Below are 13,801 nucleotides of genomic sequence, written 5' to 3'. Positions count from 1 at the left end.
GTCATGTCAATAGTGACTCGATCTAATAAAACCTACTAAAGATAAGATAATCCTAGCAAGACGTATAATAGTGAAATACTGAATTAAAAGTGTGAGCTGCTAGCGATGCGTGGCTGTCAGGGCTCCGCGTGCCCCGTGGCGACAACTTACTGACCCGGGGAGTGGGACAGGAGGGAACCAGGGTTGCCGAACAATTGTACCGTTTTGTAAAGCGCAGGGTACTTTAAAGCTCTCTCACTCAGAAACCCCTACGTGTAGTCAAATCAATTTTCCCAAAGATAATTTGGTGCTTCTGAGACAACTGCCATTTCTGGAACAGGCAGCTCCTCAGGCCGGCAGCCGTTTCAGGCTGACGCGCTTCCCCGTCGTGGCACTCAGCCGCTAGATTTTGAGGAGAGAAATAGCAATTGCTTTATTTTACATTCTGGAGTTAAAAATTTTAGCATTTTACACTTGTTTTGGTTTAAAATAATGTGAAAATGGAATCTTTGGGCCCACATGCTGGGGGCAGAGATGTGTTTATAAAGTAGTCATTTTTGAGCTCAGGTCGTTGATTTAAGACGGGGCTCAGTGACTTTGTGGGGGCGTCTGAGGGGGTACAAGGAAGAGTGGACACTGAGTGTGCTCACAGGCGATGCACAGAAACACAGCGTGTTCCTGGCCGTGTCTGCTGTTTCTAGTCTCCAGCTACACGGAGGTTCTCTAAGGGGAAGACCAACATTTAAAATAATTTGCTTAAGAAATCTGATAGTGGCCGCCTCATAGAATTCTTACCACCGTTTACTAACCAAGGTTAGAAATCATTAGGCCAGTGGTGGCCCCGATCAGAGTGCAGACCACACACAAGGCCAATTACCTCGCTCGACAGAGCCCCCCCCCCCGCCTTCGTCAGAGCCACGCAGGTGGCTCTGCTCCCCTTCGGGCAGCGGCCCAGGGCCAGTGCGGTCACCACGGCCTATCCTTGTGCCACAGGGATGTGGTTCCGATCGGGTTTGACCACAGCACACTGAGCAGATTAGTTAAGAACTGGGGCAGGAAGAAGAAACCGGGAGAGGAAGCTGTCTGGACAATAACCGCCCAGCATCGCGTGGGCCACATGATGAGGCAACCCCGGGGTTCCCCGGGCGGGTGTCTTGGAGCGAAGCGGTGCAGGGAAGGTTGCCGTCTGCCCGCCACGGCGGCTGCGGCGGGTCACTCACGGGAAGGCGCTCAGGCTACTTCATGAGCTCCTGGTAGAACTCGGAGCGCACATAGCGGGGCAGCGAATCTTTCTCCATCAGGGCGTGGATTCTTTTCTGGGCCACGTCAAAGCTGCTCAGCGAGGGCTCCACCAGGTTCTTCACGGTGATGTCCTTCGTGAAGTGGTCGATGTTCACCTGTGGGCAGGAGACAGCGTCACCATCCGGGTGGGGGAGTGGGACTTCCCATAAAGAGTGAGAACCATCATTTCTGCTTCCAGGTTGTGGGGAAGGCCACCGATACTCCGAGGAGTGTGTGACTTAGATCAGGACACGCACCGGGGGTCAGACCCTCCCCCAGCTGCTGACACTGCATGCCCCACTGGATCCTCTGGACCCCAAGACTCAGCCCTTCCTTTTACAGGGCAGGGGAACGTATACGTGTGTGTAAAGGTGAAGGGTTCCTCAAAGCCACAGAGCAAATGAGCGCATGTGAATCCAGGTGCACATCCGTCTCATCCGGAGGCAGGCCGTTTAATGAGCACCCACAGGTCCTTAGAATGGGGGCCACCATTTGTTTGTTCTAGTAACTCAGCCAGGGTGCTATCTATTTTGAAATTCCATTTTTAATGTCTCCTATTTTCAGGCTAACACCAATTTTTGAGTAAGGAGCCTTGAGAACGTGCTTTCCTGTAGCTCAGAGAACTGGGTGGGTGGCCACTGGTAGCAGATATTACAACAAATCCTATAATTCCATGAAGAGGAACAGAGTTGGTAGGAAGGCAGGCTAGAATCGGGGAATCCAGTGAAGTTGGGAAACATGTGTCAGATGTATCATGAAATTAGTGTCCTTGATCACATCATAAGTAGAGACTCGTGTTGGCCGAGATAGAATGTCCTGGCACCAACGGCCTCGGAAACGGGGGGTGCTAACCTATGCACACAGGTAGGAGGCTGAGGAGCAGAGGGGAAGATCTGGAGAGGACCCCAAATTAATTTCTATAGCAAGATGGAACCAGTTCTCTGCAGGACTCTTGTCTTCTCCACCATGACCCAAGGCTCCCTACACAGCATGCTCCTGACCTCCACCCCTGAGTCATGGGGAAGCTCACCTGCGGTATTAGGTAAACCACTTGTCCATCCACTCAAACATATATACCTTCAAAAAGGATTAGTGATGACTAATTCATAACCAAAGAGTCTAGAGCACCTATAAGAGAAAAGGGATGCTGGGAGGACTACACCAGGCACAGTTCCTGCTGAGGGCGTCCTGGATTCCACAGAGCTTTACAGCTCCATTTTCATAAATAACAAAGAGCAGACAAACTGTCCCAAATCTTCTTTGAAATCAACACACATCTTGTCTTCAATAGCCAATTAATGGTGTCTTGTCTTCTAACATCTCCAGCACTGGTATCTGGTAATAATCTGATTTTCATGAGCGGGGACCCTGCTGTCCCAATGGGAGCATAAATGGCAGAGGCCCGGGGAAGACAAGGGAGGGAGGAGGGCGGAAGGGAAAGGAGTTTTCAGGAAAAAGAAAGGGGAGGGAAGGGGAAGAGAGAGCGGTAAGGGGTGGGAATATTCATTAGGCCTTACTCAGCTGAGACATGAGATGTGTGTTTTCACATCCCCTGTTTAATTCCACCCTCACAACCCTACAAATCGTCTCTTCATCCCATGTTCAGGGAGGAAGGCGCTAAGATCAGAGACGCTGACTCATCCAAGATCACACAGCCGGCACCATCCCCACCTGCTGCCGACGTGGGACCGCACTGCTCGACCGTGGTCTCACCAGGGTTCAGGTTCACATCTGCTGGCCACATGGCTCCATCTCTTCACCCAGCAGGTGCTCAAGAAAGGTGACCCACTCCCGGTTGGGGTAGCCGTTGGCTGCAAACAGCATCCCTGACGGGACTCCTTCCTCAGGACCACGCCCACCCACGACCCAGCAGGACCAACCTCTTTGGGAGCCTCAGTCTGGATGAATTCTTCATAAATCTTCTTTGCCTTCTCAGCCATCTTGGCAGGGGACTTGGTCTTCTTGAAGTCCTCGCAGGCGATCCAGAACTCCAGGTTCTCCTCACTGAATTCGGACTTCAGGAAACTTTTGAAGCTGGCGAGTCCATCTAGCAAGGAAAGGGTCATTGAGGAAATAAAATTACCATCCTTCATCTATCTGTCTGTCTGTCTATCTCTCATCTCTCTGTTATCTTTCACCTATCATGTAGCTATCACCTATTTATTCATCTATCTGTCTGTCTATCTATCATCTATCACTGTATCCTGCTGTGTAGCCAAGGCTTCCTCACTACAGATTTCTGTCACAGGTTTCTGTGAACTCATTTTCTTCCCATTATGAGCCTCAGAGGCAGGTGTTATTAATACCCCATTTTACAGGTGAGGTCAGAGAGGTCCAGCTGGCAAGTGGCAGAGCTGGGATGTGAATCCGGTGTCTGCATACCTGTGCATGGCATCCAGGAGTGCTGTGACCCTGAGAGCCACTCTGGATTCCTACTAATTTTGGATTCCAATTAGAAAACGGTGCCTCTGAAATTGGCTTGGCAGTGTAAGTAATATGAATGTTGGTTATCATGTACAAGCCCTTACAATCCTTTAATTTCTTTCTATAGATGATTTTTGAGCAGTCCAGGCACTGTGATGAGTCATAAGGTAAGTAAAGTAGCCAGGGTTCTGCCAAATGGAGCTGACAGATTCTGGGGGAAGTGGGAAGAAAATGAAGAAACACAGAAAAACAAGTACACAGTGAAGGAAAACCATGGAAAGGTCCAAACAGAGGAGGCAACCGGGTCTCAGGCCTGAGGGATGGGCGGGAGGGGCCAAGGAAGTCACCACGCAGAGAACATCGGTATTAAAATGTAATAGATTTAACCTGCTTGTGGCTGTTGTGATTCCGTTCACAGTGTGCTGCTCCTGCAGACTCAGCATGTAGCTGAAAATACCTGAGGTGCACACCTACTGCAAACATGCCCTGGGCATTCTCAGCCTGGCGCTTTCATTTGTTTGCTGATTAGTGTGTTTCCTACCCCTCCAGCCGTAACTCCAGATGTCCGAGTAGCAGGCTGGGAGGGTGCAGAGGGCACTGGAGAAATAAAGGAGAAACCACTGTCTATCTTCATTTTTTCCTTCCTTTTTGAGGCTGACTGAATATGTATCTATGTATATAAATATATATTTAAAACAAAGATTCTCATAAATCTGAATGTAGAGAGAGTCCACGCCCATTTATCATGGAAGGAAGGAAGGTTTGTAAAGGAGACAGAAAATTGTAGTGCTGTTGGACTGTCCACAGTTGCAGACTCGGTGACGTGCCTGGGGTCCCTGCACCTCCCTGGGCAGAGGCAGGACTGTCACTAGGACATGGGGGCCAGTTTTCCTCTCACTTGTCCCCCTCAGCAGACCCTTCTTCAGGCTATTAGTTCTACTGAATTCATTTCCTTCGACCTAATTTCACCTATTTCCCTTTCCCTCGAATCTGCCTCCCACTCCTTTTTAAGACTCTAATTGTCCATGCATTAGTCACTCTGAGCACACAGATTTTACACAACATGCTCCGAAAACATGTGGTGCTTAAACCAGGGTGCAGGGTGTCCTTTTGTCCATTTATCCTCTATGTGTCTTCATGGTCTCCGTGTCTTGCAAAGTACCTGCAACTACATTCAACTCTAAGGAGACAGATGGCTCTGTGCTGATGGATGTGGGCCAGGGCCACCAGCTACATCTGGATTTAAACAAGACACTTTGCATTTCAGTCCCCTCCCTGTACTTACCCTAAAAACAGTTCTCATTGAGCACCTAACAACCTGGGGGCAAGGCCAGGTATGATGAGCAATTTTCTCTAGAAGCCTAGTTAGAAACATTACTTTGAAACCATCTGGAACTGCGCCCGGGGAATGAGCTGCGTCTGCCCTCTCCCAGCCGGCATCTCCTGCCCTATTGCTACAGCTCAGGGCTCTCGGAGCAGGTGCTGAAAGAAGAAACACGCTGCTTCTCTCTGCGCGGCTCGTTTTCACTGTTGTTTCCTTTTTAATTTTTTTGCTTTGTTGTCTATATCTCTTAGATCCTGTTTATCTTTATTTTATTTTTAAAATATATCTTTATTGATTTCAGAGAGAGGAAGGCCGAGGTGGAGAGAGAGAGAAACATCAGTGACGGAGTCATCACTGATCTGCTGTGTCCTGCATGCCCCTGACCAGGAATTGAGCCGTGACCTCCTGGATCCTAGGTTGACACTCAACCTCTGAGCCATGCCCGGCCCGGCTTCACTGTTTCTTAAACAAAGGTGTCAGGTAGTCTGTAGAAGTGGAAAACTTCCCAGGCACTTTCTAACTGCCAGGACGTGAGAGCGGGAGCACAGTCTGGTGAGTTCCCACACCCCTGGCTCGAGACCAAGACCGGAGGAAACCCTCACAGAATGAGCCTGTGGCCAGTTTACGGCCCCTAGCTCCACATCTCCATCAGGCACTCCCAGCTTTTCTGCCTCTGTAAAAGGGAGGGAGGAAATCCCAGTCCCCCAAACATTATTTATGCCCCAAGGACAGCACCAGGATTCCCTGAGAGTGCTCACAAAGCCTGCACACTCACCTCACCCTTTCACTGAATTCCAGTTATTTCAACGTTTTCTGTTGACAGACATGCTCTAAACAGACTCATGAAATGGCTTTATGCTCAGTTGGGCTGGGAGATGTTTAAAGCTGTTCTTTCCTCATCTGGCTTCTGAGGTTTCTCTGGAGGCCCCTTAGGCGGGCCCTCTGACACCACCCCTGTACCTTTTTAACCTCTGGCTTCCTACAGGCCCATTCCTCAGACACGCTCTCTGTTACTCCTGGGAAGTCCTCGTGGGTCTGAGTCAAACAGACTCCAGGCCAAGTGTCTCTAATTTGCAAAGAACACACCTCTCTTCTTTGCCCAACCTAGCCCCCGGCCCCCTCCACACCCCGGTGGAGTCCCCGACCCACATTCCCGACAATCCCCAGGCAAGACACCTCTCAACACACCTGCTCAGGCATCACTGCCTGGAAGCAGATGAACCCATCTAGTCCTCCCCTGGGGAACACTCTGGGCTGTGGCCCCCATGACAACCCCAGGGCAGCCCTAATGAGTGAGGTCACTTTTGATATTCATGTAAATAGGGTAGCAGCATATATATTTTCCCCTCTGAGAAGTAGAAAATATTACTGTAGAATCTCTGGCCTCAAGCTCACATCTGTTTGCAAACTGAAAGACTTCAGTCACTCAGAAATGCTATGGTGTTGACACTAACTGCCTACCTTCTGCCACCTTTCTCATCCCAATACTCTGTCCCCTAAGAGCCTGACACATGCACGTATAGCCCTGAGCATTTGCCTGGCTGGAAAGGATTGCGTATGGACACATGAATAAATTATCCTCTCTTCTTTTAGAAAACATGGAAATAGTTCTGCTAATTCTCAGGTTTCTTGACAATAACAATAAATACCTGGCCCCAGGGTACTTAGCATTCATATGTATCACTATGTCACCTGTCAGGTTGCTACTGGCTCCAAAACCACTGTGTAAGACAATGAATAAATCAGTTGCTAAACATAAATATGTTTATGTTTAGTTGACTTCATAGAATTTTGAGTTCAAGAAGCAAAATGAATTCATTTATCACCCATTACATCAGTAAACATTTATTGGACACTTCATAGGTGTCAGGGGAGGGTACTCTGTTTAACACAAAAAATAAAAAGAGAATAAAAAATGGGTAAGATTAAGAAAATTCCAAATCAGAAGAGCTGGTGTTCTGCCTCCAAATATAAGATACTGAGTCTACTGCAAACTCTTACCTGCCAAAACCAAGACATAAAAATGTTCATATTTATAGTTGAACAGACATTATTTGCTATCTATTGTGCCTATTAGTCATGAAGATCCTGTGAGAAATGTTTTTTAAATCCTTATTTTTACAAAGCATCGAGCAAAATTTTCTATTCTGTTATTGTGGGGAAGATAGAGAAATATGGGTTCAATATCTTAAGTAGAATCATTTTTAGAGTGAACTACTCAACAAATATTTACTTTCCCCATACTGTGCTCTTCCTGCTGTGAAATTTTCCAGGTCAAAAGCCCAAGCAAGTCCTGGCTGTCAATGGGTTTGTAATCTATAGGAGGAGAGAACGCTACCAAGAGCACGCAAAGTAGCAAACACTGACTAGAGACTCAGAAGTAGTAAGTGGCATAGAAGATGTATACACAATGTCTCTGGAAACTCAGGGGGAGGAAAATTATTCTGGATGGTCAGGAAGACCAGGCAGTTAGTATTTATTAGTATTTACATTTGCTTTGATAGGAGAGGGAGGATTTCAACAAAAAATATACGAATGCAAAGCATTCCAGACAAAGGGCTCAAGTGTGGAAAATGGAGGGACAGGAGGACACTTCCGTGTGATGGCAGACCAGCCCCACAGTGACCATGGGGAGTCTTAAACATTGGAAGTTGGCACTTGATACCATCGGCCTTGGGAATGCTAAGGATCATGGATTAGGGGAGGTGCACTGAGGCGTATTGGGATTAGCCTGGAGAGGAGTTTTCGCTGACACCTTTGTCACACCTGGAATGAGCCTATAAAAGGCAAGCTGCCAGAAGAGGAAACTGGGGCTGGGGACATCATGACCCATCACAAGGCTCAGTTAAAAAAGGGCAATGAAAGTATCAATGGGCCAGGACACATGCACACAAGAGAACAGGACAGTGGACATGACCTGTAAACTGGGTTCTCAGGACCTTCACATTCTCCACTGCACCCCCTTGGCACCTTCCCTGGTGGAGATCACTTTGGAAAGTTTAAGACATGTCAAAATTAGGGGAAAGGACACAGGCCACAGAAAGGTGTCTTCCCTGTCCCTCCTCGACCTTATAAAATGCAGTCCAGACTTACAGTTGTTCTGCAGGAGCTTGTCCAGGGAGTCACGCCACTGCAGGGCCTCCTCCAGAGAAGGCCTAGACCAGGAATCAAGACAGAAAAGGCCACAGCATTAGAAGGGAGTTAAACACAGCCCCCAGCGGCGACTTGGACCCCGTTTTCTTAGACATGGCATAGCCGAGGCCCCTCCTCAGCACAAGGGAGTCAGAGTTATTCTCCTCACAGCTGGGTGTGACCAGCTGGGTTTGCTTCCAGATGTTTACTTTATACATTTCACCCCTTCCTGGACAACGTGGTTAGGCCTGCCCCTTTTTAGAAGTGGAGTCGATTGGTCAGGGAGCTGTGTATTGACATTCTTGTCTTTGTCGTGACATTGTTTTCCCTAAATGTAACTGAATGACATCCGGGGTCCACATGTGGATGGAGCCCACATTCGCGGTCTCACCAGTGCTTGTCAACACCTGGTTACTCAGGGAAGGGCACTGACTCCACCTTCTCTCCCCACCGCCGCCTCCAGGCTGCTGAAAGGCAGGTGGGTAATGGAAACGTGACCACGGTGAGTCTACATTTTAAAAATCTGGGTGCATCTTTCCTGCCCAAAGGGCAGGCTAGTGATTTATAAATCATCTCTCTTTCTGAGAAGCAATGGGGTTCTATGTGGATGGAGAACAGGAACATTGTACAAATGCTCTAGGCTCCAGACACTGACTCCAAGGAGGCGGTGAGAGCCAGCACATAACCTCCCCTGTGGCTATTTTTATTGGAACACTTACATTTGCAGAACCCTGCAGCCATTTCTTTTTAACCTCTGCTTTTCTCGTCGCCAAGGGACAGGGTCAAGTTGGGCTGGGCTAACTGGGAGGTAGGCTGACTGTGCTCCCCAGGACTCACCTGATCTAATGCTCAGGTTACGATGTGACTTTCTCAGGTCACATCAACACAGCCTAGCAAGGCCTGTATTAGAATATTAAAGTCAGTTAAAGGTGTTTTCCTAAGTCGGACTTCCCTTAGCTCTATTTACCTCCTGTTTGGATAATCCAGGAAAATTCCTGTTCCTGCTTTTTATATCTTAGGGCTTTAGTTACTCAGATGAGAGTGAAGGTTGATGAGACAGTTGCTAATTCTACCCTACACTTTGCTGCTCGGGCTCAGCTCTGGCCTCTGTTTCTGTAGGGAGTGGGGGGGGGGGCGTGGAATTTTCAGTTAAAGTACTATGAATAATTCGTTCACACCTCTCTGCCTCAAGTCTTAATTCTATGACTTTTCATAAAGTTTTAAGTTTTTACTATTTGAAGGTTGAACGTGCCAAATATAAGAGTAACAATCCAGGTGAAATACTGTTAGGGGTTTCTTCTTTTTTCCTGGCCAGAAGCTTAGGTGTCACAGATAAAAAATGCAATGCTCATTTCTTGGAAATTTAATTTTACTGAGTGAACTCCCTCCCCTGCCCGTGAGAAGGAACACAGGAGGGAGAAAGCACAGGAAGTGGGGTTACAAGGTGTTGCTTAATTTTTCTGTCTCATTTAATTTCTAACCAGAAGAGGACCTGATTCCTAACGGCTCTCCTGAGACCCTGTCCTGCTCTGTCTGATGCTATGCCTGGCGCCTGACACGGCCTCCACACCTGCACTTCCTGCGGCGGGTCGATGCTTTGCATGTAGCAGGTGCCCACCGAGTCTCCGCTGGCTTTCGGCAGACACAGCGGGGCGTTAAATCACTGGATGAAAGGAACAGGCCGGCTTCATGCCCCGAATCTGCTTGATTTTTTATTTTTTAATTCTCACCCTAGGATATTTTTCCTACTGCTTTTCAGAGAGAGGGGAAGGGAGAGAGAAACCCTGACGTGAGAAACATTGATTGGTTGCCTCCCACACACGCCCCGACTGGGGCTGAGAGTCAAGCCTGCAACTGAGGTACATGCCCTTGACCGGAATCGAACCCAGGACCCTTCGGTCCGCGGGCCAATGCTTTAACCACTGAGCCAAACCAGCCAGGGCTCATCTCCCTGATTTTGTAAATATTCTCATGAAGCAACATCACCTTCCCTGTCCTTGTCTCGTGGTTGGTCCAGACGGGCACAGGAGCAACAAACAACAAGCAGCTGCAACCGACTTAAACACGCCCCAGCCCAACCTGTCCCGGAGGGTTTGCGAGAACCCGGCTGATCGTCACTGTCGGCCACACATCACAGCCAAGATTAAATTCTTCAAAAGGACATGTGCACAGCCCGCTCAAGGGCTCAATTAGTGCAAATTGATCCAAGGACACAGACAAGCAGGCACAGCCCACAGCACGAAGCCCACGGCTGTGATGAGCAACTGGGAATGAACACAGGTTTGCCCCGTCCCGATTCTCAGAACCTTGCGCCCTCATTAAGTCTGACTTCTTTGGAAACAAGACAGTTGCAGCTCTAAATGACCACTAAATACCCTGGTTTGCAAGGTCATGGCTGACCACAGAGCTGGATATGGAGTCTGCATGCGGTGTGGGGCGGGAAGGAAGCCGGCTCCAATGAAAGGCAAAATCAGCCTTACAGACAGTCAGCTGGGTGTTGCGTGACACCTGGTATAGATGCCACCTGGTCCAGGAGGTGACTGTCTCTCCCTTCACTGCGCTCACTGAACCTACGGGCAAGAGGCACCTGCGGGCAGCCCATCACGAGAGCCCCTGCCACCTCACCCTGTGGCCTGTCCCTGCAGCTTAACCTGCCCTGGCCACTTAGTGCATAAATTAACGATGGTTCCGTTTGCCCACAGTGAGTCTGGGTGAAGAAAGCCACACATAACCCCAAACTTAGATATGAAAGATTTTAGCCCAGGAACTATCCCCACAGCTCTGACACTTACTAGCTGTGAACTTGGGAAAGTATTTCAACCTCTCTGAGCACTAGGGCTTTTCTTTCCTTTAAGAAATCTGCAGTCTCTGCCCTATTTAAATACTTCTGCTGATGTCCTCACATGCTCTTGCTCTCAGGAGGAAAAACAATTCATGTCTCTCTCTGTCACCCATCAGTGCTGCTCTGTCCTCCCCTGCTTCCCCGCAGAGCCGTCTGCTCAGGACTAGTCTCAGGTTTGGACAGGGACTGAGCCCCACCCCAGGGCCCACAGCGCCCACCGGGGATGGGGCTCAGGTAAAGGCACCTGCTGCTTTCTGATGCCAACTGTGGGCCAGACACTGTCCACACAGCTCCGTCCTTCCGCAGTGCTCGCTGTGCCGCTGACCAGGCTGCGGACAGGCGCTCCCGCTGACCAGTCAGTCTGGGGACAGGCGCTCCCGCTGACCAGTCAGTCTGCGGACAGGCACCCCCGCTGACCAGTCAGTCTGCAAACAGGTACCCCCGCTGACCAGTCAGTCTGGGGACAGGCGCTCCCGCTGACCACTCAGTTTGGGGACAGACGCTCCCGCTGACCAGTCAGTCTCGGGACAGACTTTCCCGCTGACGAGTCAGTCAGTCTGCGGACAGGCACCCCCGCTAACCAGTCAGTCTGGGGACAGGCGCTCCCGCTGACCAGTCAGTCTGGGGACAGGCGCTCCCGCTGACCAGTGAGTCTGGGGGCAGGTGCTCCCGCTGACCAGCCGGTCAGTCTGCGGACAGGCACATTCCGTCACTGCTCACAGGCCAGCTGCTGCTATGCACGGGGTCATTTAGAGTAACTAAGTGGTAAAACAACAACCACAAATGAAGTTAAAATCAGTGGCATGGCAGGGAGGAAGGAGCATGGGGAATATAGACCCAGCGGTGAGGATGTGCATGTTGTCACGGTGGACAATATAGGCCATGACAACAGGGACTGCAGGCTCGGTTTACCCGCTTTCCTAGCCTGGGTGTTGTTCAAGGTGAGGGCCTGTGGCCGTCTGACCGATGCTCCCAGGAGACGGTCAGGAAGAGCGGCCTGGAGAAAGGGAGGTGGGGGGTCCCAGGCGAGCTGGCCAGGAAGAGGGTGCTCAGGAGGCCGGGGGGCCGAGGGGAATGCTGGGGGAGGGCGAACAGAGGGCAAGGCCTTGGAGTTGCCAGTTTCGGTGGGTGAGTTTGAACCTGAGAAGGAGTTAAAAAAGATGCTAGAACAGTGACCTTCCAAGTCCAGAGTTACCCAACAGAATAGAGAAAGGCCCGGCCAGGCGTGGCTCAGCGGTTGAGCATCGACCTAGCATCCAGGCGATCGGGGTTCGATTCCTGGTCAGGGCACAGGCCCGGGTTGTGGGCTCGATCAATGACTCTCTCATTATTGATGTTTCTCTCTCTCTCTCCTTTCCGCTATCTGAAATCAATAAAGATATAAAAAAAAAAAAAAAAAAAGAATAGAGAAAGGATGGGCGTGAGGGGCTGGCAGAGCATTTTTCAGAGTGGGGGGGCGCCGGCCGGTTGGGTGGGAGGGGCCCAGGGGCTGGAGCAGGGAGCATTCTGAACTGGCAGGGAGCCGGCCTGGAGGTAGGGACTGAGGCAACTTTGTTCTATTTTTTTTCATGGCGCAATATTTTTTTCCTTATGAGAAGAATACAAATAAATTCAAAAATGGAAAATGCTTGTTTAAAAAGGCATTGCTTTTTTTTAAAAGATGAAAGGGCTTAAAAATGCCTTTAGGTTTACTTTACCCTCCAAAGTTAATTTTTCTGGGAGATGAACATGAGTAACAACAATACAGAGAAGTTTTAAAGTGGGGAGAGGAGGCCATGAGCTGACACAGACAGCACATCCTGGGGGCCCCAGGGCTGGGAAACGGGCCCACTAGGGGCGGCCAGCGGCCAGGGCTGAGAGCAGTGTCCAGGGACAGGACGATTTTTCCAAAACAGTTCCAATCTCTGCAAGAAGAAGGGTCAGAAGACAAGAAAACAATCCGATAATAGCCCCAGGTTTTCTGCCTGGATCCCTGTTCCCCATAGTTCCTGTGTTTGTGGGATATTCAGCAGAGAGCTAAAGTGGGAACTATGGTCCTGTGTTTACTTTTTAATTTTTTAAAAAAATATGTCTTTATTGATTTCAGAGAGAGGAAAGGAGAGGGAGAGAGAAATAGACCCATCAATGATGAGAGTCATTGATGGGCTGCCTCCTGCAAGCCCCCGACTGGGGATCCAGCTCACAGTCCAGGCATGTGCCCTGACCAGGAATGGAACTGAGACCCCCTGGGTCCTAGGTCGATGCTCAGCCACTGAACCATGCCTAGCTGGGGTGTGTTTACTTTTAAAACGAATTCCAGGAGATCAGTAAGCTGCATGTCTCTTACTTGAAAACAGATTCTGACCAGCTGCCACTATGAAATGTTTGTCGTTTTCTCCATGGGAGCCTGGTGCCCCCACCCTGCAGGGGATTAACATCCCCATTCTAAAAGCAGAAAACTCAATTACAATCCCTCTGGCTGGGGGTCACATTGAAGTAATGAAAGCAGGAGACTGGAAATATCCACCTGGGCAGATGGAAAAAAATAACAGAGGTAGACCCATCTCTCTGCCAACCAGGCCAAAGAAAAAGATGGGCCACTTTATACAAATGCTAAATTTAAAAGGAAACGGCGGTTAGAAGGGGTTACTGTATTTTTCACACTCCTGTAATTGCCTCAAAGCGCCCTGGTGGTGGGTGATGGACTTTGAGTACATTTGGCTTATCTCTTTCATACTTTCCTTCCTGGGTGTTCAGTGGGAAGACTGGGTGGCAGTGTCCCAGCAAGGACGGGCTATGCAGCGGGGAGCAAAGGTCAACGGTGTGGATGCCGTGTTGTT

The 13,801-nt window shown here is 49.5% G+C and overlaps 1 protein-coding gene across 1 annotated transcript in view; it reads right to left on the bottom strand.

Moving 5' to 3' along the window:
• Positions 1–1,214: 1,214 nt before the first annotated feature.
• RGS5 (regulator of G protein signaling 5) overlaps positions 1,215–13,801 on the bottom strand; it is a 31,232-nt gene continuing 18,645 nt past the window's right edge. Inside the window, exons 3-5 of the mRNA XM_016210479.2 lie at positions 8,102–8,163; positions 3,141–3,307; positions 1,215–1,376 (exon numbers count right to left, since the gene is read on the bottom strand). Of these exons, the coding sequence (XP_016065965.1) occupies positions 1,215–1,376; positions 3,141–3,307; positions 8,102–8,163 (391 nt within the window). The remainder of the gene's footprint in view (positions 1,377–3,140; positions 3,308–8,101; positions 8,164–13,801) is intronic.

This window comes from Miniopterus natalensis, chromosome 19, assembly GCF_054644295.1.
Source record: "Miniopterus natalensis isolate mMinNat1 chromosome 19, mMinNat1.hap1, whole genome shotgun sequence".
NCBI classification, from domain to species: Eukaryota; Metazoa; Chordata; class Mammalia; order Chiroptera; family Miniopteridae; genus Miniopterus; species Miniopterus natalensis.
This window is presented reverse-complemented; position numbering and strand designations above follow the sequence as displayed.